Raw genomic sequence first — 24,149 nt, 5'->3', positions numbered from 1 at the left:
GAAACTTGGCCACACCCACGCAAAGTGGGCATCTGGCCAACTCCAATCACGCCGGACCACGGGTGTTGCCGGACCAGAGAGGTTCAAGCTGGGTGGGTACCGGGGCAGAGCACTACCCTTATCCCTGGCCAAAGACTTTTCTTCTGAAAGGGGGAGGCGAGGGGCATGTGGAGGGGGAGTTCAGCGGAGGGACCGAGGCTGTAATGGTTTTCATTGCACAATGGCTCTGCCTCTGGTTCAGCTCCACCCAGTCAGGACCCGGGCAGGAAGAAGCAAATTGGGCTCTGCAAAACCAAAGCCCTCCCCTGCTCCCCTGCTCCCTCAGACCTGAGTCCACAGCGCTCCCGAAAGCTGCCCCCCCCCCCCCCCGCGAGCGGCCCCAATGAGCAGCGCTCACACCAGGCTGCGCAAACGCTTCAGCGTCGACTCCGGGCCTGGCCGCTCCCCTGGGTTCCTCGGGCTCGGCTCGTTCTGGCCTGGGGAAGTCCAGAGCTGGGCCATTGTGCTAGCAATGGGACCGAGGCCACTGTCCTCCCTGGGCGCCGGCGGGAACTGCCCATCCCAGCGGCACAGAGCAGGCCCCTGCCAATCCAGTCGGACTCGGCTCACCTGTGTGAGGTCCCCCCCCCAAGCAGAACAGCTTCAGGGGGCGCAAACTCAACTTGCCGGCTACAGCCCAAGCCAGCTAAATGCAGCAGCCCCCACCGCCCAGCTCCCCCACGTGGCTGTTGCCTCGACCCCGCTGCAGACCATCCCCCCCCAGTCCCCTTTCTGAACGACCACCGTCCAGGTTGTCTGTAAAGTGCGAGAGCCTCACCGAGGCTGGAGATCAGCTCCGGCCGGAGAGCTCAGCCGACTCGTCAGGTGCTGAGCCGCAGCGGGGTCCCGCTCACGCCGGGTCTGGATCTGGCCCCGCTCCGTAATACTCCTACCCCGGTGCATGGACCTCAGGGGGGCTGGCTGGATCCTCCACTCTCCGTCCTGGCCCCAACTGTCCTCCGATGCTCAGAACTTCCAGGAGGCCCCGGTGGCAGGCAGGGAGACCCCCGGGCACCTGGGAGGGTGCAGATCGCAGGGTGCCGATCCTCACTGGATGAGCCCTGAGGCTGGCGGCGGGTTCTCGCTGGCCTTGGGAAGCAGCTCTGCTCCGTGGGCCTGCTCTGCAAGAGGGGCCGGGGGGCATGAGTTGGGGCAGGAGAGGGGACACAAAGCCAAGGCCGGGGCTCTGTGGGGCTGCCTTGACAGACACAAGGCCAGGGCGCCGGAGGCTGAAATCCAGCTCTGAAGAAGCAGGAGTCTCTCTTAGGGCAGCCCACCCAGCCAGACACTTCCAGGGGTCTCCAGAGCTAACCCAGGAGCAGGCAAAATATGGCCCGTGGGCCGAATCCGACCCGCCAAGCCCTTGGATCCAGCCGTGGCCTGCTGGGACCCTCAGGCAGGCCCCACCTGCTCACAGTGGCCCGCTGCTGGGCCATGTGCCTCGGGGCGCTGCACGTCCCTGCAGGGAGGACTTTGTGATTTCTGGCCATTGGGAGCTGCGATCCTTGTGCCAGGGTGGGGGCAGCAAGTGAAATCTCCACACCCCGCCCCACTCGGGGGCGCTCGGAGCAGAGAGGCACAAGGTCCCAGCAGCCGGCTGCTGTGAGCGGCTTGGGGCTACAGCAGGCAGGGAACCTGCCTGAGGATCCTGCTGGGCTGCTGGCTGGGAACCACCTGGGTAAGCGGCTCCCGGCCACAGCCTGCCTCTGGCACCCCATTGCTGCCGGCACCCAACTCCCTGCCCCAGGGCACCACCCAGACCCTCTGCACCCCCTGCCCCAGGTCACAACTCCCACCCAGACCCTGCACCCCCTCCCACACTCCTGCCCCAGGCCAGAATCCTGTCCTGCACCCCCAAATTGGCACCCCCGGCTGCACCCCATCCCCCGCCCCAGATCACAACCCCCTTCAGCAAAACACCCCCCAGATCCCACATCCTCTCCTGCCCTGAGTCCCCCACCCTGAGCTCCCTTCTGCACCCAACCTCCATAGAAATGTGGCCCTTGACCACTTACCAAAATCTTGGAGTGCCCCCCCCCAATATTATTGCTGATCTCGCCCCACCAGCGCTGCCTCTGATAACCACTAGGGAGGATTCAACCCAACTCGCCCAGGCACTGGGGGCTTTCTCGGGCCATTACTGCAGGTTGCTGGCTCCCCCGCCCGGGTGGATCAGCTGTTCCCCGCCAGGCCGACAGAGCAGGGCCCAGGCCTCACTTACTGGCCTCCTCCAGGCTGGGGAAATGGTGGAATCCCGCCAGGTCTGCAGCCAGCAAGACTCGGAGAACGGGGCCCTGAGAGGAGAGGGGACCGGATGAGCGTGGGGGTGACATGCCAGCGTCCCTCGCCCCCAGAGACGGCAAAGGGGCCCAGGAAGGGAGGCTGGGCTGCGTGAGCCGCAAGAGCTCAGTCCCCAGGTAGGAGACAGCTGCAGCCCCTCCCCACCCCTAGAGCCACGAGTTCACCCCCGATTCTGCAGCCTCCCCCCTCTCGAGTGGGTCCCATGGGGTCGGCAGGTCCCCAGGTGCCTTGCTCCACGTGCCCTGAGCCGGCGGGGCCGCGCTTTGCTTTGCGCCTGAGCCGATGGCCACCGACCGCAGCTGCACCAGGGACACGTCAGGCGCAAGCTCTTGGCGCTCACGCCGAGAACACGGCGGCGGCCTCGGCTTCGGAAACAGCAGGACAAGGGCCCCCGTCCCTGCTCCGCCAGCGCCCTCCTCCTCCCCAGACACACCTGCAAGCCAGCGAAGGTCAGGGGGACGCCCTTCCTCTGGAACTCCTGCAGCAGGTCCGCCAGCCCCACCGCCACGGTGTAATCCACGCTGCTGAGGTGAGAGCCGTCCAGGATGACGCCGCGCGGCGGAGACACTGAGGGCGAGAGGGCCATGCGGTCACTGCGCTGGCGTGCCCAGCGGGACGTTCCCCGGCCCCGGGCAGGGCACCAGGCAGGGGCAGGGCCGACGTATCCATTAGGCTCAGTAGGCTCAGTGCCTAGGGCCCACGATACCGTGAGGGGCCCACAAAAATGTTTTAATTTCTTATAAAATCAGAAGAAAAAAAATGAAACTTTTAGGGCCCACGAAAGCCTAGGACATTTTGCCTAAAACAGAAAAAATAAAATGTTGACGTCTTTAAAGTTATAGAAAAAATCATTTTTAATTTTTTATGGAGGAAGGGGCCCACGACGGCAAAAGTGCCTCGGGCCCACGAAAGTCGTAATGCGGCCCTGGGCAGGAGCCCAGCTTTGTGGGGCTGGCAGCTTGGAGCCCTGTTTAGCCAGATCTCAGCCGGTCTGGCCCACCCGGCCAGCCCTTCACGCTGCCAGCGCGCCGGAGGCCCCACACGCAGGGTGAATCCCAACTAGTGCTCTCCTGAGGTCTCTAGGGGCGTCTCAGGGTCATAGGTGGTGTCAGAATCAGCTTCGTGGCACTCGCCTGAGCAGCCGATCTGAATCTGGGGCTGCGACTTGAACCTCTTTAATCCAGCAACCTCGGGAAACAGGCCGTGCCGGACTGTGGAATTTTCCAGACCAGGGGGGTTCGCCATAATGAAGGGCTCTGGGGGTGCGAGTGCAGGATCTAGGAGGGTGCAGGAGCGCTCTGGGCGTGGGTGGCAGGTGAAGGCCCAGCTGGGGAAGGCAAGCCCCTCCCCTGTCCCGACCGCCTGAGGCCCCGCCCCTGAAGCAAAGCCCCGCCCACCCCCATCCTTCCTGGCAGCCTTCCCTCACCTACTCTACCCGCTGCCCATGGCACTGGAGGGTGGGGGCAGGGTCTGGGAGGCCCCCCCGAGTCCCTTGCTGCGCTGCCGTTATCCCAGCTGGGAGCGGCTGTTCTGGCCCCGTGTATGTTCACAGACTACAGGAAGGAGGCCAGCTCTGCCCACGAGCGGCACTGAACCAGCTGGGCTGACGGGACAGCCTGCCCCGTACCTGCCAGAGCCCATCTGTGCATGGCGTCTCGGAGCGACTCCACCGCGGGGAAGTGCAGGCCGCTCGCAGGCTGCATGAGGAGCACCCCCTGGTCCGAAACCTGCAGGAGAGGGGAAGGGCGAGAGGTGGCAGTGCCAGGTCATGGAACGTGCTCCAGGACTCTGCCCTGAGCCAGGGGCTGGAGCCTACGCCCGTCTCTCCCCACAACCCCCCCAGCCCCGGCCAGGCACTGGAAACGGAGGGGATCAAACACCATTCATGCTGGGTTAACCGTTTCCTTGCGCCCCCTGGAACATCGGAGTGGCCACAATGGGTCAGACCAAGATCCATCTAGCCCAGTGTCCCGTCTGCTCTCAGTGCCCAACACCAGGTGCCCCAGAAGGGAGTGAACAGAACTGGTGATCCACCCCTAATCTCCCATTCCCAGCTTCTGACAAACAGAGGCCAGGGGCCCTCCATGAAGTTACCTAGCTCTTTTTGGAACCCTATTAAAGTTCTGGCCTTCACAACATCCTCTGGCGAGGAGTTCCACAGGTTGTCTGTGCGTTGTGTGAAGAGCTATTCCCTTTTGGTTGTTTTAAACCAGCTACTTACTAATTTCATTTGATGCCCCCTAGTGCTTATGTTATGGGAAAAAGTAAATCACTTTTCCCTAGTCGCTTTCTCCACGCTGGCCATGATTTTATTGACCTCTAGCATATCCCCTCTAAGTCATCTCTTTTCCAAGCTGAGAAGTCCCCGTCTGCTTAATCTCTCCCCTTCTGGCAGCTGTTCCATGCCCCTAATGGGACAGGTCTCTGTGCCGTATCTGGGGCAGACGGAAGGCCTGGGGGTGTTCAGAAGGGATGGGGCACGTGCAGAAGAGGAGGCAACACAAGGCTCCCAGCTACCCCTCCAAGCAGTCGCCTATGGCAGTAGTGACGCGCTCCCGCATTCCGGACCCCACCCAGGGTGTCCGAGCCGCACCGTGATCCGGGGCCTGGCAATGGTGTAGAGCAGGAGGATGCCGGAGACCAGGATGCCGGCCACGATGCCGTACTGCATCTCCCAGAAGCAGAGCAGGAAGGTCACACCCAGCGGGACCAGGTCCAGCCCTGAGAGCGAGACGCCAATCACTGCCTCGTCCCGCCCTTTCCCCTCCCACTCTGCAGCCACGCCCCGAAGGCCCGGGAGCCCCCCCGCAGCCGGGGGAAGGGGAGTGGAGGGAGGAGAAGCCTGTCCCCAGCTGGGGGGGGAGCGGAGAGCCCTCAGTGCCCAGCCCATCCCAGGTAGCAAGTGGCAGGTGGCGGGAGAGGGCTCAGACCCAACAGCATCCTAGGACCCCCAGGGCTAGCGCAACACGAGGGCTCCCAAAGCTGGGGGAGGGGGATGCTCAAAGGCTACGTCTCAAGCAGGGCAGAATGTGGGGATAAGTCACATCTGGGCTCGAGCTGGACGTGCACCCGGCCGGAATCTCCGCGCCAGGACGCCGGAGCTGGTCACGCACCCGGCTGGAATCCCCGCGCCAGGACGCCGGAGCCGGGCATGCTTCCGGCTGGAATCCCCGTGCCAGGACGCAGGAGCCGGGCGCGCACCCGGCTGGAATCCCCGCGCCAGGACGCCGGAGCCGGGCGCGCACCCAGCCGGAATCCCCGCGCCAGGACGCCGGAGCTGGACACGCGCCCGGCCGGAATCCCCGCGCCAGGACGCCGGAGCTGGACACGCGCCCGGCCGGAATCCCCGCGCCAGGACGCCGGAGCCGGGCGTGCACCCAGCCGGAATCCCCGTGCCAGGACGCCGGAGCTGGGCGCGCACCCAGCCGGAATCCCCGCGCCAGGACGCCGGAGCTGGGCGCGCACCCAGCCGGAATCCCCGCGCCAGGACGCCGGAGCTGGACGCGCACCCAGCCGGAATCCCCGCACCGGGACGCCAGAGCTGGACACGCACCCAGCTGGAATCCCTGCACCAGGATGCCGGAGCTGGACGCGCACCCAGCCGGAATCCCCGCACCGGGACGCCGGAGCTGGACACGCACCCGGCTGGAATCCCCGCGCCAGGACGCCGGAGCTGGACACGCACCCGGCTGGAATCCCCGCGCCAGGACGCCGGAGCTGGGCGCACACCCGGCTGGAATCTCTGTGCTGGGACGCCGGAGCTGGGCGCGCACCCAGCTGGAATCTCCGCGCCGGGACGCCGGAGCTGGACGCACACCCATCCGGAATCCCCACGCCGGGACGCCGGAGCTGAACGCGCACCTGGCTGGAATCCCCGCGCCAAGATGCCGGAGCTGAACGCGCACCCAGCCGGAATCCCCACGCCGGGACGCCGGAGCTGAACGCGCACCTGGCTGGAATCCCCGCACCAAGATGCCGGAGCTGGACGCGCACCCAGCCGGAATCCCCGCGCCGGGACACTGGAGGTGGGAGCACACCCAGACCTCTGCCTTTCTGCACCCCAGGGCCCAGAGCGTTCGGGGACAGCCCTGCATTCAGCTGCAGCGCACAGCCGGTCGGCGCTGTCAGGGCCCTGCGTGGCTGGCGCGGTGCGGCAGAGGAAGCCTGGCCGGAGAAGAGCAGCTCCGTGTAGCTCGGAAGCGTCTCTCTCGCCCCAGGGCAGACAGCACCGCCCGGAGATCTTAGGGGTGGCGGTTCTACCAAACCCAGCCCTGTCCAGTCGCACCAATCCTGGCCAGCAGGTGGTGCTGCGCCCCTTGGGACTTGCCCCCTGGACTGAAACCCGGCCCCTGGCGCCCGGCTGGGGGGAGAAGCAGGTGGGAGGGCCGGGGGGGGCCGGCTGCTGGCGCCCCTACGTTTAACCCGCCACAGCGCGCCGAAGATCCTGGCGTCGAAGACGGGCGCCGCGGCACAAATGATCACGGCGGCCAGCGCGGCTTTGGGAATGTAGTAGAAGAGCGAGGTCAGATAGGCCAGAGAGAGCAGGACCAGCGCCCCTGGGGAGACACGGGGCAAAGGGTGAAACCACGGGGCCACGGCCGGGCTGAGTCGTCAGCCTGATGCCCTGTCGCCTCCCCCCACGCCCTCATATACACACCCCCCCACACACGCCCCCCTCATATACATGCCCCCCACACACACCCTCATGTACACGCCCCCTTCCACACACCCTCATAAACACGCCCCCCCACACACACCCTCATAAACACGCCCCCCCACACACGCCCCCCTCATATACACGCCCCCCCACACCCTCATATACACGCCCCCCCCCACACGCCCCCCTCATATACACGCCCCCCACATACACCCTCATATACATGCCCTCCCACCCACACACCCTCATATACACACACTCACCCTCTCTCACACTCCCTCACCCCCCCCACACACACACCCTCATATACACACCCTCATCCTCCCTCCCTCTCTCTCTCTCACACACACACTCACACCCTCTCTTTCTCTCTCTCTCTCTCTCACACACACACACACACACATCCCTTCTCTCTCTCTCTCTCTCTCTCTCACACACACACACGCAGGGATGTAAAGCGCTGGCCCTTTGACTGGCAGGAGAAACACCAGCCGAGCCCCAGGTGCCCGTTAGCCCCGGGGGGGAGCGCGGCACCTACCTGTTACCAGCCCCCCTGCTGGGGTGCACACGCCTGTCTGGGCGTTCACCGCCGTCCTGGAACACAATGCGAGGGCAGCGTCACAGGCCGCAGGCAGGGCGTCTCCAGGCAAAAGGCACCAAGGCCAGCTCCCTCCCCGCTGCCCTCAGTGCAGAGCCCAGTGGGGGGGGGGGTTAGTCCGTCTCCCCAGTGCAATGGGGAAGCTCTGGATGGACTCGAAGCCACAAGGGGGGCTGGGGACCGGCCCTGTGCTGATCTGCTGCCCATCCGTGACTGGCCCCTCCCCTGCGCATGCAGTCACCGGGGGAGGCCTATTCCCGGAGGGTCCAGGCACCACGGGGGCTGAGCGAGTGCGAAGCCGGGGGGCTACTCCAGCCACGGCCCTGGGGCAGAGAGAGCAGGGCCCCCTCTACCGGCTGGGATCCAAACCCAGCCCCCGACGGGCTCCCCCAGCCCCTAGCAAGGATCCCGGGTGCCCAGCCTGGGCGCGACTCACCGCCCGAAGCTGCCGGTGACGGGATAGGAGGAGACGAAGGAGCCCAGGAGGTTGGTGAGGCCTGGGGGGGGGGGGGGCAGAGAAGGGAGGGTGCAGTCAGGAGGGGCGAGTGGGCTCTGTCCCCTCAGCTCCAGCTCAGTGCGGGGCAGCTACGACCAAGGCCCTGCCTGTCCCAGATCCAGTCCCCAGGCTGGAGAGGGCCCCCCCCGCGCTGAGCTCTTACCCATCGCCAGCAGCTCCTGGTTGGAGTCGATCCGGTAGCCGTTCTGCGAGGCTGGAAGGAGGAGCAGGAGGTGACTGTGGGGCACGTCCCCACCCCCGAGCCACCCACACACCCGGAGCCACACGGAGGGGCCAGTCAGCCAGTGGGGGGCGGGGGCACTCAGGGTCCCAGGGTGTTACTGGTGCAACGAGGGGAGCGGGTTGTTCCAGGGACCAGCACAGACCTGGAGACCCAGCCCGGGGGCACAGTGGGCTGTGGAGACGGGACCCCAGCGAGCGGCCCAGGAGGGAGGAGACGGGTCCAGGCGACTGGTTACCAGACAGAAGACGAAGGCCGGGGAAGAGCTGCTGGGGGGGATATTGGAGGCTGGAGGGAGGGGGCCGGGGGAGCAGGCAGAGCCCCCCTGGCTGCAGGGGAGACTCAGCCGTGCTGGGCTGAGGGGCCAGGCCGACAGGCCCTGTGCCGGGTTCAGTGCTCAGCAAACCCTGGGCGGAGAGTCTGCACTGCGCCTCGGGAGGGCAGGCCCCAGCGAGGGGACTCGGCGAGGGACCGGCCTGCCAGGGGCTCTGAGAGGTGCGGTCCCAGGAGGCGGAGGGGCTCCCCCCGAGAAGGGCGGTCACACTGGAGGGGTTCTCCCCGGGACAGTCCAGGCCACGCGTGGGCAAGCTCCGGGCGTCGGTGACCACAGGGGAATGACCCGAGTCACAAGCCCCACGGAAACCCCAGGAAGTGGCTCAATTCACCCCCTTTGCCCTGCAGCTCCCACCCGACCGGACGCGCAGCAACCGGCCCTGCCGACACAGAGCCCCTGCCTTGGGGTGCGAAGCCCAGACAGCCCGGAGAACCTCCCGCCCCCAGGCTGGGACCAGCAGCTCCCCCCCCCCCGGACGATACACGACAGGAGGAAACGCCCCGGGGGGCGGATGGGCCACGTGCCCCTCCCCATCCACGGACCCCCACGCCCAAGCCCTTCCGTCCTGCCCCCCGGCCCTTCCCTGCCACACGTGGAACGTCCCGTCCCAGGGTCCGTCCCTGCCGGTGGTGGCGAACGCCCGACCCTCCCCACGGGAGGAGCGAAGGCCCCGGCAGCCCGAAACGCGGCCCAGGGGACCCGACACCCTACCGAAGGCCTTGGCAATCGCGATGGTCTCTAGCAGGCCCATCAGCGGCACCACAGCCAGCCCGGCTCCCAGGTCCTGGGGGGGAGGCAGAGGCCCACGTGAACGGCGCAGCAGCCACAGGAGAGGCGCCCTCTGCGCTGCGCCCCCACCCCCGTCACAAGGTGGAGTCGCCCAGGACGCCGCGAGGGTAAGACGGACGCCCGGCTCCATGCACCCAGCCCGACCGGCTCCCCAGCTGGAGGGACGGGGCAAAGGGGAGAGCCCCTAGTTCCCTTGTACCCCCACCTCTCTGGAGCTGGCTCCGCCCTGGGGAGGCCCGGGACAGATCCCCTCTGATCACTCACCTGCACCATCTCGCGGAAGGGCACGGTGCTGTTGCCTTCGGCCGTGGAGAAAGGCGGCAGCCGGAAGGGAGGCAGCCCCTGTGGCGTCTCCCCGGTGAGCGTGAAGGGCTGGGAACCCATCACCTGGAAGGCGTAGGCCACCAGGCCAGCAAACAGGACCACGAGCGCATTGCGAGCTGCACCGGAGAGGAAAGCACGGCGGGGAGAGGTCACGCCGAGCCCCGTGGCGCACGGACGCAGGGGGATGGGCACCGGGGACAGACACGCACGGGGGGGGGGGGGGGAGGCTTTCCAGCCCAGGAGGTGGATACCTGGGGTCCACAAGAGCCGGGGCAGCCCGGAGCCAGCTCCCAGCAGCAGGCCTTAGCCCTGCCCCGGAGAGGCCCAGTGTCCGGCCGCTGCAGCCCTTTCTGGACCGCTGGCCTCCAGGGCACAGGCCCCCGAGCAGCCGTCCTACCGGAACGACTTGTGGGTCCTGCCAGCCCGGGCCTAGCGGTGAAAGGCCCCACGGCCCATCCCAAGGCGCAGAGCCAGCGGGGCCAGAGCCCTCGTCCCGCCGCCCCGGCTGGCTCTCCGGCCTTTCCCCTCCCCACGCTCCGGCCCTGGGTGAGCTCCAGAGCAAGCTGGCGCTACCCGGAGCCCGGCAGGGCCCCGACCGCAAACCTGTAGTTACGGTCCAGACGATACGGCGGCTGATCCTGACGGACGCCGGCTCCACCCCATGGCTCCGGGGGACGTGGCCCTGCATCGCCCGGAGCCCCACCAGCGTGGCCAGGCAGACCAGCCCCAGGACAGCATCCCCGGCCCTGCAAACAGACGGGATGCGGGCGTGTGCTGCCGCAAAGGCTTTCTGGCGGGGGGGGGGGGGGGGGGGGGGCCAGCCTGGGCGAGCAGACGCGTCTCCGCCGCAATCGGAGCCGATCTCAGGGACCAGGGCAGAATCGGGGGAGGGGAATCGGGGGAGCCGGAGCCCGGTGCTGGCTGGGGGGACCATTCCCTCCCCTCCCCTCCCCTCCCCTCCCCGCCGCGGCTGCCCAGGGCCCACACGCCGGCCGCAGCGCCCAAGGCGCATGGAGGGTAGACAGGGCTGTGGGGGCCCAGGGCGAACCCCGTGCGAGGGGCATTCCCCCCACGAGCCCTGGAAGGGTAACAGGAGCAAGAGAGGCCCAGTAGCCATCGGAGGGGAGCTAGGACCAAGGAGGCTCATGGGGCAGAAACAGGCCGGGCGGCTATGAAGCCTGGGCACTGGCCACGGCCGGGGGGGGGGCTGAGGCCAACAGCCCTGCTCCCTGATCCGGCGGGGGAGGGGTAAGAAGCTTCCTAGGGATGGGGCAGTGAGAGCAGACCTAAGCTGCTGGGGCGAGGGCAGAGGGGCGCTTGGCCTGGGCCCCCCGGCCAGGCAGGGAGGGAGAGGTGCAGTGGGTAGGGGGAGACCCTGGAAGGGGAGGGCGACTGTGACTAGGCTGGAGGGCTGACCCAGAGAGCGAGTGAACACGGCAAGAGGCCGGGGCGCGGGGGCCCCGCCCGTCACGCCCAGTAAGTTCCTCCCCGCGGGGCAGCTAGCAGCGGCAGGGCCAGGCGAGCCGCAGAGCGGGGGCCGTGCGAGGCTCAGGCCGTGCCGGGGCCGGGGCGACGCGAGAGCCAGGTAAGTCACCACACGGGGAACTTCAGCAGCTTGCTGACGGACCCGGCGGGACGGGGGGGAGGGGACACTCCACAGCTCCGTTCGCCGCCCCGTCCTCCCTTTCGGGCAACTTGGGAAGCCACGAACGGTCGGGCTGACCCCGTCCGTCCCCAGGCCCGACGGCGGGCGGGGGCAGCGCTCTGTGTTGGCACGGGGCGCTGGGCGGAGCCTGCTCACACCCGGTGTCACTAAAAGCGCCTTTCCCAGCCCTGTGACCCCCTGCCCCGTCCGGCCCAGCCACGACAGGGTGCTGGCGAAGCAACGGGCCGGGAAGGGCACCGGGTTGTCTGCTGACCTGGTCTCCCCGAGCCTTTGGAAGGTGTGATACACCTGCAGGAAAAACTGTCGCGGAACGTTGTGCAGCCCCAGGATGTTCTGTGCAAACACACGAAGGCCCCGTGAAAGTCCAGCAGAGACCCCCACTCCCAATGCACCCGACAGGTGCCCCCCGCGACGGGCCCAAGCCGCACGGCACTGGACCGACAGCCTGGCAGTGTCCCCTGTAAGCTGGGTGCTTGGGAGCGTCCAGTGCCACCCCAGAGCGCCCACGGCTTGGTTTCTGTACCTACTGGTGGTTACCGTGTCGCACATAACAAAATTATTCCACACATGGACAGAAAAGATTTGTGGGAACGTTGCCTGGGAGCTTTCATCCATCATGGCCCCAGCCCACGGTGACCGAGTCCTGCTTCCCACCCAATCAGACAGCCTGGCCCAACCAGAACCGAGCCGGGCTGGTTGCTTTGACCCCGACTGTCCCGCTGTGTCCCCCCCCCGAAGTCTCACACGTCCCCAGAGGCTGACAGGGACTGCGGCTGACGGCTCTTCGCGGTCCCTCCCAGGCAGAGCACTTGATGAAACCGTGAGATTAGCCGACGTTTTCCTTTGCGAAGCGTACGCTGACCCACATCCCTGTCTGAGTATGGTCAACCACAAAGGAAATGGGGCAATAAAACCACCCCATGGAACGGAGAGGATTGGCCAAGCCGCCGACCAGTCAAACCTCCCAGCCAATCCCAGCCCCCCAGAGTAAAATCACACAGCAGTCAGAGGTACGGATTGTCCCGCAGCGTCCTCACCCCCCACCCCAGCGGGCGCACGTACGAGGGAAGCATGCAGCTTGATTTGGCTGAGTCCCTAATTACCAAGTCCCTCTGGAAACCCAGCCAATGGGAGTGGATGTATCTCCCCTGTTTACCTGCAGAACAACACCTCCACCTGCCCCTCCACTGAGAACGCTCTGAGCGCTGGGAGGGGTGAGGGACCCACTAGGAGACACCATGGCAGGGCAAGGTTCTCACCCCATTGCCAGAGCCCTGGGTGGACACAAAATTTGTATCTGCAAGAATAAGCTGCAGATATCCACACTGACATCAGCGGGGACGGGTAACCGCGGATATAAAGCAGATATCCACGCTGACATCAGCGGGGACGGGTAACCGCGGATATAAAGCAGATATCCACGCTGACATCAGCGGGGACGGGTAACCGCGGATATAAAGCAGATATCCATGCTGACATCAGCGGGGACGGGTAACCGCGGATATAAAGCAGATATCCACGCTGACATCAGCGGGGACGGGTAACCGCGGATGTAAAGCAGATATCCACGCTGACATCAGCGGGGACGGGTAACCGCGGATATAAAGCAGATATCCACGCTGACATCAGCAGGGACGGGTAACCGCGGATATAAAGCAGATATCCACGCTGACATCAGCGGGGACGGGTAACCGCGGATGTAAAGCAGATATCCACGCTGACATCAGCGGGGACGGGTAACCGCGGATATAAAGCAGATATCCACGCTGACATCAGCGGGGACGGGTAACCGCGGATGTAAAGCAGATATCCACGCTGACATCAGCGGGGACGGGTAACCGCGGATATAAAGCAGATATCCACGCTGACATCAGCGGGGACGGGTAACCGTGGATATAAAGCAGATATCCACGCTGACATCAGTGGGGACGGGTAACTGCGGATATAAAGCAGATATCCACGCTGACATCAGTGGGGACGGGTAACTGCGGATATAAAGCAGATATCCACGCTGACATCAGTGGGGACGGGTAACTGCGGATATAAAGCAGATATCCACGCTGACATCAGTGGGGACGGGTAACTGCGGATATAAAGCAGATATCCACGCTGACACCAGCGGGGACGGGTAACCGCAGATATAAAGCAGATATCCACGCTGACATCAGTGGGGACGGGTAACTGCGGATATAAAGCAGATATCCACGCTGACATCAGTGGGGACGGGTAACCGCGGATATAAAGCAGATATCCGCTGGTCTGCAGGGTTCCAGAGACAAAATCTGTATCCACATCTGTAAAAATGAGCTGCAGAGATCTGCACCCGCCTCTGCGGAGGTGGATCCTCTTGGGCGTAAAGCAGACTCCCAGGGATTTGCAGGGTTCAAGATACAACACTGGTGTCTACATCCGCATCCAGGAGCAAACAGGAGCTGCAGATATCTGCTTCCACCCCCGCAGAGGTGGGTCCCCGAGATCCGCGGATTTGCTGGGCTCTACCCATCGCACCCGCCTTGCAAAATCTTTCTAGTGCACTGCCCGGGCGCAACTCTTTGCTTGCTTGTTTGAGCAGCCGGTGAAGTAGCCTTCCCGTGATCAACACCGCACCGAGCTGAGCACGTCGCCTGGACAGCTGGTCAACGTTCATGGCCATTTTGCAAGGCTGCATTAAGGCCAGTGGGCAAGGTACATTAGAAAAAAGGACGAGGCCGCAGGAGAAGTTCCTACCTTGACCTGGCTGAAGCTGATGGTGACGGAAGCCGCCAAGGTAAACCCTTTAATAACAGGGCAGGAAATGAAGTCCAGCAGGAAACCTGAAAGGGACGGAAGGTGGGTAAGGAAGCTGCTGTCCTAGCGCAGACAAGGCAGGGACATTCTGGGGGGGCGGGGGGGGGGCGTCGCTAGAACGAGAAGCCTCGTCCGAAAACGAGGCCTAGCACGGCCCCGGCAGCTCACCGAGGTGCAGGAGGCCCATGGCGAGCTGGATACAGCCGGACAGGAAGGTCAGCAGGACGGCGTAGGCGGGGTCATGGAACGCGTAGGAAGAGACCAGCAGCGACATAATGGCCGTTGGACCCAGCGTCACGTCTTTCGAGGTCCCCAGAAGGCAGTAGACAAAGCAGCCCACGAAGGAGGAATAGAGCCCGTACTGCGCAGGAACAGACAGCCGTCAGCAGCCCGGGGACCGCCCGAGCGCTCTAGGAGCCGGCTTCCCGAAGGAACGGCCGCGAGGGGCCGGCGAAGGTCCTGGCCAGGAAGGGGCCCGTGGGAAGCTCTAAGCTTGGTTAGATGCCAGGTTAGGAGCAGGGATGGAAAATCCCGGCTAACCCATTCAATGTTAGGTTAATCTAATTTTTAAGTAGTTCACCGACTAGTGGGATCTCACAGCTCCAGCCCCCCAAGCCTGGGGGGGGGCTTGGGGCTGGGGCTGGCTGTTGGCTCCCAAGAGCCCTATGCCCATGGCAGTCCACTGTTGGGGGGCTGCTCCCCGGGGTGACCAGTTGCCTGTTCACAGCCCTAGCAAGGAGCCTGCATTGAGCCGTGCTGTGGACTGCCCATCTCTCAGCACCAAGGCCCTGGCATCCTTGTGTGGAAAGAGCAGGGGACGCAATACTCGTGGGTCGCCCCGAGAGGACTCTGCAGAGGAAGAGGCGACAGCTGCCCCCACCGCCCTGGCGCGAGCCTCCCGGGCCGGAGAGGAGCCGCCCACCTGAACCGGCAGGCCGGCCACCTCGGCGTAGGCCAGCGCTTGTGGCACCACAGTCAGCCCCACGGTCACGCCGGCGAGGAGATCGAGCTGCAGCCACAGCAGCGAATACCGGGGCAGCCACCTGAGGACGGGCAGCCTCCGCTGGAGCGCGAGGTAGGAGCAGCACCGCTCGGGGGCCTCTCGGTCCCACTCTGCCATAGCCGCTTCCTTGGGGACTCAGGCCCGGGGGCAACACGCTCCAGGCTCAGCGGGGTCCCCTGTGGAGACCTCGGGGGCCATGGCGACGGGGAGCGGTCCGTCTCCTCAGCAGCCCGACGTACCTGCATGGGAAGGCGGGTCAGAGGCTCAGCCTAGGCCGAGGAGGGATACGGGGCGCGGCCCGTCCATTTAAAGCGGGGGTGGGGAACCTCAGGCCCCCCGGCTTGCTTGGATCTGGCTCCTGAGGCTTGGGGCTCCCCCCAGCTTTGGGGAGCCCACCCCCCGCCCCACCGCGAGGCTGGAGCACACAAAGTCTATGCGGCTGGGCCCCCAGGGAACGTGGGGAGCGTCCTTCTCCCTCTCAGGAGGGGCCACCTCAGCGGGGGTTTGGCTTTTGGCTTCTCACTCGTGTGCGGCCCCCGGCTGATTTTTCTGGGGGCTGGCGGCCCCCCCGATTTAAAGCACCAACCGAGGGACTCCTCTGCTTCCTGTCCCCTCTCAGGGCCGCCGCCTCCCCTCCCCTCCCCTCCATTCGCCTGCAGAGACCCCCTGGGGGCTAGTGCAGAGAACTTGCAGGGGGGGGGGTTGTTTGCACCCTAGAACCGCCTCTGGCTCCCTCGCCTGGAAGAGCGTCCCAGGGGCTCACTCCAGGGCAGGAGGGGGCCGGTCTGGGCCGAGTCCTGCTCGCCTCACCCGCTCTCTGGCAAGCCGAAGGGAATGGAGAGTTTTACATGGGGGGAGACTCCCCCCCCCATGCTCTGGGCAGGAAGCCACCTAGCAGGGGCTAGTTTGCTCTGGTTACTTTACAAAGCCAGGGCAGAGACGGGAGGGAGACCAGCCCCCAGCTGGCGCCACACCTGCCCCTGCTCAGGGCCCAGGCGAGGAAGACCCCTGGCTAATCTCATGGCACACGGGAATCTCACAGAGGGGAGCACCGCAAACGAGCAATCGGCCACGGGCGGCGGGGCAGAGAGATCTAGGCGGGGGAGAAAGGGACGAGGGAAGTGTTATTTACCCCTTCACGTAACACACGAGCCAGGTCACCTGATGAACTGAAAAAGAAGCAGGTTTAGAACAAACAAAAGGAAGTCTGCGCCGGCTACACACAGCCAACCTGGGGAACTCCTCGCCAGAGGATGCCGGGAAGTCGAACGGGGCTCAAAAAGGAATCAGATCCCTGCACAGAAGACAGGTCCCTCAGTAGCTATGAGCCAAGACTTTCCCGATGCAACCCCAGGCCCGGGGTGTCCCCCCCGGGACTGGGCCACGGGGCACAGCTGGCAAAGGGGAGGATTGCTCTGTCCACTCCCTCGGGGGCCAGTGGGGGAGACGGGAGCCTGGGCCAGAGGGAGCATTGGGCTGAGCCAGTGTCCTTGGCCCCTCACTCCGGCTCGGGGGGAAGAGCCGAGCCGCAGCCGGGCATGGGAGCCCCTTCCAGCCGGGGCGCTCCGGGACTCACCGCCGCAGCGCGCCCGGGCCCCACTCACCCGCGCCAGCCGCCGGGCGCCCGGAGCCCCGGCCCGGCTCATGTGACCGGCCGAGGCGGAGCCGCGGACGGGGCGGGCTCGGGGCGGGCGGGGAGGGGCGCGGCCGGGGCTGCCGGTCGCCATGGGGCTCCGCTGGCTGCGCTGGGCGCTGCTGCTCGCTCTGCCGCTGGGCCGGGCGCGCAACGTGCTGCTCCTCGTGGGTGAGTGCGGCCGGATCGGGCCCCGGGGGCCTGGGAGCAAGGACCAGCCCCCCGCCCGGCCTCCCCTGCCACCGAGCCCGGGCCGTGGCTCAGCCCCGCGGGAGCGGCAGCGGCTCGGGGAGGTGCGTCCCGGAGCCCGGCCCAGGAGCCGCGGGGCGCAGTGGGGAGCGCCCAGCCCTGCAGGGCCCCCGGCAGGACAGGCTCCCCTGGCACCGGAGCAGGCTAATCCCCGCTCCCCTGGACCAGCCCCCCCGCCCCTTGCAGACTCCCTGGGGGTCAGAGCCCCCCGCAGCGGGGAGGGGGGCCCCACCTGGCCCCTGAGCTCACAGCCCGGCCTGCTTCTCCCTGCGCCCAGCGGACGACGGCGGCTTCGAAAGCGGCGTGTACAACAACTCGGCCATCCACACGCCCCACCTGGACGCCCTGGCCCGGCGCGGCCTCGCCTTCCGCAACGCCTTCACCTCCGTCAGCAGCTGCTCCCCCAGCCGGGCCAGCCTCCTGACCGGCCTCCCCCAGGTAGGGCTCCCCAGAGCCAGGTTGGGGTGCGCGGGGAGGGGTCCGGCTGCCTCGGGGCCCAGCCTGGCGCCAAGGAGAGGCCACGTACTGTCCTCAGCTAGTCCTGCCCCTCCCCTAGGGCCCATCAAGGACCATTCTCAATCCTCTCTTCTCCGGCGCATCCCCTGCTTTGCCGCGAGAGACCATTGCCCAGTGTCTGGGGCTCGGGCTTGTCTACACTGGCATGTTTAGTCACCAAAACCTGCCTTTTGGTGGCAAAACAGGGAGAGTATTCACACTGCAGAGCGACCTCTGTCAGGAAAACACCCATTCTGGTGACAAAACACTTCCAGGCCTGCGGAAGACTTTTGTCTTAGCCCCTCCCTTTATTGTCGACAAAGAGCCAGCGTGGACTCTGCTGTTTGTTTTATCCTGAGAACTGGCTTCCGCCTGTATCCCACCATGCCTGCTCTGAGGGCTGAGCTCAGTGTTGTGTGAGCTCTGCTGCCCTGCGGGCAGGCAGTCCCTCCTGTTTGTGGGAAGTGTCTGACAGACAGGCTGCTGCTGCAGGGGAAGGGCTGGAGAGGCGGCTGCGCTGCTTGGACATTCCCAGCACAGGGAGCTCCCAAAGCTACGAGGGAATCCCAAGAAGCACAGGGATCAACTCTGCCTTCCCCCCCACACTGCCCTGGGGGATACTCACCCACAATGCTTTGCTAGCACCTGTTGACAGATGGGGCCATGGGAGGCAGAAAACCGGGTTTGACTGGTTTTCGCTTTTGGCAACTTTTGCCCATCGGCAGCTTTCATTGCCAACCCTTCCCGGTGCAGACACGGCCTCGTGGTAGCCCGTGCTCTGCCCAGGCACCTGGAATCTGATGTGGTTTGGCTCTGCCGGCCTCGTGGGTGAGTGCGGCCGGGACCAGCCCCACTCCTGGCCAGTTCCTCTCCCTGTTGCTCTCTCTTTTTCAGCACCAAAATGGGATGTATGGGCTGCACCAAGACGTGCACCATTTCAACTCCTTCGACAAGGTGCGGAGCCTTCCCCTGCTGCTCAGCCAGGCCCGGATCCGGACAGGTAAACAGCCGGGGTGCTGGGAAGAGAGGGGAGCGGGAGGGTGCTGTGAGTCAGGGTTTTCGGTGTTGTCCCGGTTCGTTACTGACAGGTCCTCTGCTCCATCAGTGATGATAAACTTTCGGCTGCGTGCATGTGTGTGTCCCTTTATCTAAAATGTTAGTCCCCGTGCACTTGGGTCAACACAGTGGATCTCTGAGAGCCCCTGGAAACGACAGATTCAGGCAAGGGTGAAATCAATCGGGCAGGTTTATTGCCAAATGGTCTGCAATAACAGTTGTGAGCAGAAAGTATCAACGCCAAGCCCCTGTGCATTCTGCAAGCGTTGACAACGTACCAGCACGTAGCAGGCCTATTGCCAAATGACAGATATTAACACAGATATTAACTGTGGTTAGCCAGCATTAAGCCACTGTACGTTCTGCAAGTCTCAGCAACGACATCTGCTGTTTCAAGTGCCTAGTGCACCCCCCGCACCCCAAAGGTCGGTCGGCACTCAGCATTTGCGGTGCCCTTTTACAGACACGTACAAACAACTTACTCTCCTTCAGCCCGCTCCTAGGTCTAACTCTCAACCTAACTTACACAGTTATCACTAGAGCCTCTTTCTTGCCTCCTGTGTTACTGAACCAAAGTCTTGCTCACTAGATTCCAGGCCTGTTGCTGTATTTTATGTTACAGGCCTGCTGACTCCATGTTACCAACTCCTCAACCTATTACCGCCGCTCCCCGACTTACAAACACGCTCCCCGACTTACAAACACCCGTACTTATGACCAACCTCCCGTTAACCCCATTATATTATTTTCCAGTTGAGAACCATGTACATCAAGTTTTTCGAACAGCGCAGGCAGCGCGTTTAAGGGTATTTCCGACTTACGACCAAATCGAGTTACGACCAGGTGTTCAGAACGTAACCCTCTTGTAGTATAGTCCTTCTCACACCCATGCCACTGAACCCCCTCCAGGCTGCAAAACGCCCACCAAAGATTTCCCTAAGGGAAGGTTGGTTCTCATTGCTTGCCAGCCATGTCCATATGCAGTTCAATATGCAGTTCAACATGGAGCCTTTCTGCTGCATTTGGTGCTTCATTTTGCCAAGCAGAAAGTGCGCCTTCCTTACTACTACTACTACTACTACGGAGCTATACCATCTCATAGAGCTGGAGGGGACCTTGAGAGGTCATCGAGTCCAGTCCCCTGCCCTCATAGTAGGCTCAAGTACCATCCCTGAGAGATTTGCCCCAGATCCCTAAATGGCCCTCTCAAGGATTGAGCTCACAGCCCTAGGATTCACAGGCTAATGCTCAAACCACTGAGCTAGCCCTGTCCCCACATAAATAATACTCCTTATGGCACCTCCTTTAAATTGGCATAATAGACTGCACACATGGGCCTTGAGAAGGGGTGTCTGGTTTTCAACTCCATCCTGCATTTCATTGCAACGTTAAAAATCCCGAATAGTGATAGAGATGTAGCTGTGTTAGTCTGGTGTAGCTGAAACAAAAGACAGGACTATGTAGCACTTTAAAGACTAACAAGATGGTTTATTAGGTGATGAGCTTTCGTGGGCCAGACCCACTTCCTCAGATCAAATAGTGGAAGAAAATTGTCACAACCATAAATACCAAAGGATACAATTTAAAAAATGAACAAATATGAAAAGGACAAATCACATTGCAGAACAGAGGGGAGATGCAGGGGGAGGGGGAAAGGAAGGTGAATGCCTGTGAGTTACTGATATTAGAGGTGGGGAAGGGGAGATGTCTGTGAGCTGATGGTATTAGAGGTGATAACTGGGGAAGCTATCTTTGTAATGGGTAAGGTAGTTGGGGTCTTTGTTCAGCCCCCTGCAGAGAGTGTCGAATTTTAGCATGAATGCCAGTTCAGAGGATTCCCTTTCAAGTGCAGATTTGAAAGTCTTCTGAAGTAGGAAAATCCCGTTTCATTAAAATTCATTTTAAAAAATCTTCCGTTTTTTATCCGCCCTGCTCCTTCCCCCCGGCCCTGCAGCTGGGGCGTTGACTCTGCATTTCTGCCTGACCCGGTCGCTTTCACTTCTCTATCTAGAGAAGCCAGTGGTGTGGATAAGGCACGCTGGGCTATGCCTGCCCGTGTTTTCCTGCTGCCCAAGCACGGCCATTCTCAGCCCTGCCCTGCCCTGCAGCAGCCTCCTCTGCTCTACCTGCCGCTCTCAGGTTTGCTCCTGACGTGCCAGGCTCCGTTTCTCCTGCAGGGATCATTGGGAAGAAGCATGTCGGGCCGGAGACGGTGTATCCCTTCGATTTCGCGTACACGGAGGAGAACAGCTCTGTGCTGCAGGTGGGCAGGAACATCACCCGGATCAAGCTGCTCGTCCGGAAATTCCTGCAGAGCCAGGATGAGAGGTGAGGCCCTGCACGCCCCGTGGCACGATTCTCTCTGGCCGGAGTGTCCTTGCCTCCTGTCCCCTCGTCCTGATGCACAGGGTGCCCCTGGGCCTTGTCCCCTGTAAACGGAGCGCTTGGGTAGCTGCCCGGCTGCTTAGCAGAGCACCCACAGCCAGTAGCATATATTTCTACTTGTGGTGCACATCTGCATGTGTCTCGGTGCACAGAACAAAATTTATTCTGCATGTGGATGGAAAATCTTAGAGGGACCATTGCCCCTGTGCCTGGGTCATGGGCAGACACGGTGATCGGCGCCCTCCATCAGGTTACCGGCTTTCCTCGGGGCGCTACTGGAACCAGCTTTGCCCCTCCGAAGTCTTGCCTTCCAGTTCATCACAAGTGCAACGAGCTGGCTGGTCTCAGTGCAGCTGGCCCCAGGCTGTGGCTGGAGCCCGGCGGCGGCCCAAGGCTCGGGTTAGGATCGGGGCCCATGAGAGGAGCAGCCCTGTCCTACTCCGCCCGTGCTCTCAGCAGCTCCCTTCTTGGGACTTCCAGGCCCTTCTTCCTGTACGTCGCCTTCCACGATCCCCATCGCTGCGGCCACTCCCAGCCGCAGTACGGGGCCTTCTGCGAGAAGTTCGGCAACGGCGAGAGCGGCATGGGCTGGATCCCCGACTGGACGCCCCAGCTGTACAGCCCCGAGGCCGTGGAGGTAGGGTGGGGCTGTTGGGAGCCCACCCCGGGCCGGGACCGGGCAGCCGAGTGGGGAAGGCGGCCCCTGCAGGCGGAGCTGGGGTGACGTGGGGTGATCCTGGCCCTTCCCCCAACGAGGAGTTAGTGGAGGATGAGCGGGGCGAGGAGGGGGAACCTTGGCCCTGGGAGGGGCTCTGGCCTCAGTTCAGCTCTGCCACCTCCTGCCCCCCGTTAGCAGCTGCTGCTTTTCCTCCCTCCCCCCAGCTGCCGTACTTCGTCCCGGACACTCCAGCCGCCCGCGCGGACCTGGCCGCCCAGTACACGACCATCGGGCGCATGGACCAAGGCAAGTCCCAGCCGCGCTCGGGCAGTGAGATTAGGGGGACGGGCCTTGCTGGGAGAGCTGAGAAACTCCAGGGGGGCAGCCCTCCGGCCGGGGGACGGTTCTCCCGCCCCCAGCTCTGCTCTTCTGCCTGCACGCAGGGATCGGGCTGGTCCTGGCGGAGCTGGGCCGGGCCGGCTTCCTCAACACCACGCTGGTGATTTACACCTCGGACAACGGCATCCCCTTCCCCGGCGGCAGGACCAACCTGTACTGGTCGGGCACAGCTGAGCCCATGCTGCTCTCCTCCCCCGAACACCCCCAGCGCTGGGGGCAGGTCAGCCAGGCCTACGCCAGCCTCCTGGGTAAGCGGGGGCGCGTCGCTGGGGCCTGGGCAGGGGGCTATACGGAGCAGTACCAGACCACACCCCCCACTTGCACCCTGTGCTCTGACACCAGGCCCTGCAGCGGCTGCTCCAGCCATGCTATGAGAGGGTCAGTCCCCCCCACACACACACGGAGCTTAGCCTGCAAGGCCCAGGAGGTTACCTGGGGGGCCTGGGGCTTCCCGCGCTCACCGTGGTGGCAGGAGCCGTGGCAAATGGAGCACCCCAGCAGCCCTCTCTGCGGCGGAGAGCCAAGCGGCTGGGACCCCTGGGTAATCCCCCACACAGCTCAGGGGAGGGGGTGGAGCAGGCATGGGAAGAGGGATTGTTCCCCCGCCCCCGTCTGAAAGTGCCTTACCCCGAGCCAGACAGGACACAAGCAGGGGGAGGGGAAAGCGAGAGCCCCAGAGATGCAGGGGGCCGGCCCCCCCTCCGGAGGGCTCAAGCCAAGAGAACAAGGGCCAGGGCTCCAGCAAGGTGGGCGGGGCCGAGAGAGGGGAGGGCTGTGGGGCCGGAAACAGGAGGCTGCCCCTTGCCCCAGGGAAGCCGAGCGAAGGCCTGAGGCCGAGCGTGAAAAGAGCCAAGGGGCCTGGGAGCCCTGCCCTCCAGCAGCATGGGCCGGGGCCGGGCTCTCCCTGCCTACCCTGGGAGCACCCGGCACTTCCACAGTGCTCAGGGGCAGCCTCTCATCCCCCCCGCCCCAGCCGGGTTCCCCACCTCTCGGCCTGAGTCTCTGCTGTGCACGCCGGGGCAGCCGTCACCCCCTTTCCTCCCCCCAGATCTCACGCCCACGGTCCTGGACTGGTTCCGCATCCCCTACCCCAGCTACAGCATCTTCGGCCCCACCCCCGTGCGGCTCACCGGGAAATCGCTCCTGCCAGCCCTGAGCTCCGAGCAGCCCTGGGTCACGGCCTTCGGCAGCCAGAGCCACCACGAGGTCACCATGTACTACCCCATGCGGGCCGTCCAGCACCAGCACTTCCGCCTCATCCACAACCTCAACTTCCGGATGCCCTTCCCCATCGACCAGGACTTCTACGTCTCGCCCACCTTCCAGGACCTGCTGGCGCGGACCCGTGCCGGGCAGCCCACCCACTGGAACAAGAGCCTGCACCAGTACTACTACAGGGACCGCTGGGAGCTGTTCGACCGGAGCCGCGACCCCGCCGAGAGCCAGAACCTGGCCGCCGACGCCCGGTACGCGGCCGTCCTGACGCTGCTCCGAGCTCAGCTGCAGAAGTGGCAGTGGGACACGCAGGACCCGTGGGTGTGCGCCCCAGACGGCGTCTTGGAGGAGAAACTGAACCCCCAGTGCCAGCCGCTGTACAATGAGCTGTGAGTCGCCCCGTCGCCCAGTGCCAGGCCTCCCCTCCGAGTCTGGCTCTAGCTACCAGCGGGCACCTCTGCCAAATGAGACACCAAGTTCCTATCACAGCGGCCCTGGGCTCCCGGCTGCACCGCGAGCCGCTTTCCAGGGAGCACGGGGTGGAGCAGCAGCCGGAGCTGGGCTAGGCCCTGGCACCAGTCCCACAAGGTCAAAACAGCATCTGCCCTGGAGCTCCAGCGGGACCGTTTCCTCCTCCAGGGGGCGGAATCGCACCCGGCTCCCGCCAGCCAGGTGCTGCCCCCTGCAGGAGCCCAATAAAGTTGCCGGGAGAACAGCCTGGACGTGCTCAGGTTTAGCGGCTGCGGCCCTCTGCCGCTGAAACCCCTTTCTTGGCGGCATTCGCCCCCGTTGCTGGGGGGCTCTAGCTCACCCCTCTCCGGGGG

At 64.2% G+C, this 24,149-nt stretch overlaps 2 protein-coding genes across 3 annotated transcripts; one reads left to right on the top strand and one right to left on the bottom strand.

Moving 5' to 3' along the window:
- Positions 1 to 944: 944 nt before the first annotated feature.
- SLC26A11 (solute carrier family 26 member 11) lies at positions 945 to 16,953 on the bottom strand. 2 transcript variants are annotated; one of them, XM_075904126.2, is made up of 18 exons: positions 16,840 to 16,953; positions 16,368 to 16,404; positions 15,155 to 15,474; positions 14,401 to 14,593; positions 14,173 to 14,258; positions 11,699 to 11,778; positions 10,383 to 10,525; positions 9,720 to 9,895; positions 9,378 to 9,450; positions 8,255 to 8,305; positions 8,032 to 8,092; positions 7,536 to 7,591; positions 6,756 to 6,896; positions 4,934 to 5,061; positions 3,968 to 4,067; positions 2,774 to 2,907; positions 2,261 to 2,333; positions 945 to 1,160 (listed from the first exon to the last, which is right to left on the bottom strand). In XM_075904126.2, exons 3-18 carry the CDS (start codon positions 15,350 to 15,352, stop codon positions 1,087 to 1,089), a joined length of 1,767 nt encoding a protein of 588 aa, XP_075760241.2. In that variant the 5' UTR covers positions 15,353 to 15,474; positions 16,368 to 16,404; positions 16,840 to 16,953; the 3' UTR covers positions 945 to 1,086. The 2 variants fall into 2 exon arrangements, with proteins under 2 accessions (XP_075760241.2, XP_075760242.2); XM_075904127.2 differs by having other exon boundaries at positions 16,812 to 16,867.
- On the top strand, positions 16,880 to 24,040 carry SGSH (N-sulfoglucosamine sulfohydrolase). The gene is made up of 8 exons (XM_075904130.2): positions 16,880 to 17,039; positions 17,395 to 17,555; positions 18,507 to 18,612; positions 20,846 to 20,996; positions 21,534 to 21,690; positions 21,936 to 22,017; positions 22,155 to 22,358; positions 23,159 to 24,040. Exons 1-8 carry the CDS (start codon positions 16,961 to 16,963, stop codon positions 23,716 to 23,718), a joined length of 1,500 nt encoding a protein of 499 aa, XP_075760245.2. The 5' UTR covers positions 16,880 to 16,960; the 3' UTR covers positions 23,719 to 24,040.
- Positions 24,041 to 24,149: the final 109 nt, after the last annotated feature.

This window comes from Pelodiscus sinensis, chromosome 20 (genome assembly GCF_052426305.1).
Source record: "Pelodiscus sinensis isolate ZL-2025 chromosome 20, ASM5242630v1, whole genome shotgun sequence".
In the NCBI taxonomy this organism is placed as follows: Eukaryota; Metazoa; Chordata; order Testudines; family Trionychidae; genus Pelodiscus; species Pelodiscus sinensis.
This window is presented reverse-complemented; position numbering and strand designations above follow the sequence as displayed.

Excerpts from the sequence above, each read along its gene's own strand:
- SLC26A11 (XM_075904126.2), bottom strand. The coding sequence starts at position 15,352 with ATGGCAGAGTGGGACCGAGAGGCCCCCGAGCGGTGCTGCTCCTACCTC. Across the intron at positions 8,093-8,254 it reads CCAGGAGCTGCTGGCGATGG|GCCTCACCAACCTCCTGGGC; the intron begins GTAAGAGCTCAG and ends CCCCCCCCCCAG. Across the intron at positions 2,908-3,967 it reads GCACAGATGGGCTCTGGCAG|TGTCTCCGCCGCGCGGCGTC; the intron begins GTACGGGGCAGG and ends TCTCGCCCTCAG.
- SGSH (XM_075904130.2), top strand. The coding sequence starts at position 16,961 with ATGGGGCTCCGCTGGCTGCGCTGGGCGCTGCTGCTCGCTCTGCCGCTG. Across the intron at positions 21,691-21,935 it reads ACAGCCCCGAGGCCGTGGAG|CTGCCGTACTTCGTCCCGGA; the intron begins GTAGGGTGGGGC and ends CCCTCCCCCCAG. Across the intron at positions 22,359-23,158 it reads GGCCTACGCCAGCCTCCTGG|ATCTCACGCCCACGGTCCTG; the intron begins GTAAGCGGGGGC and ends TCCTCCCCCCAG.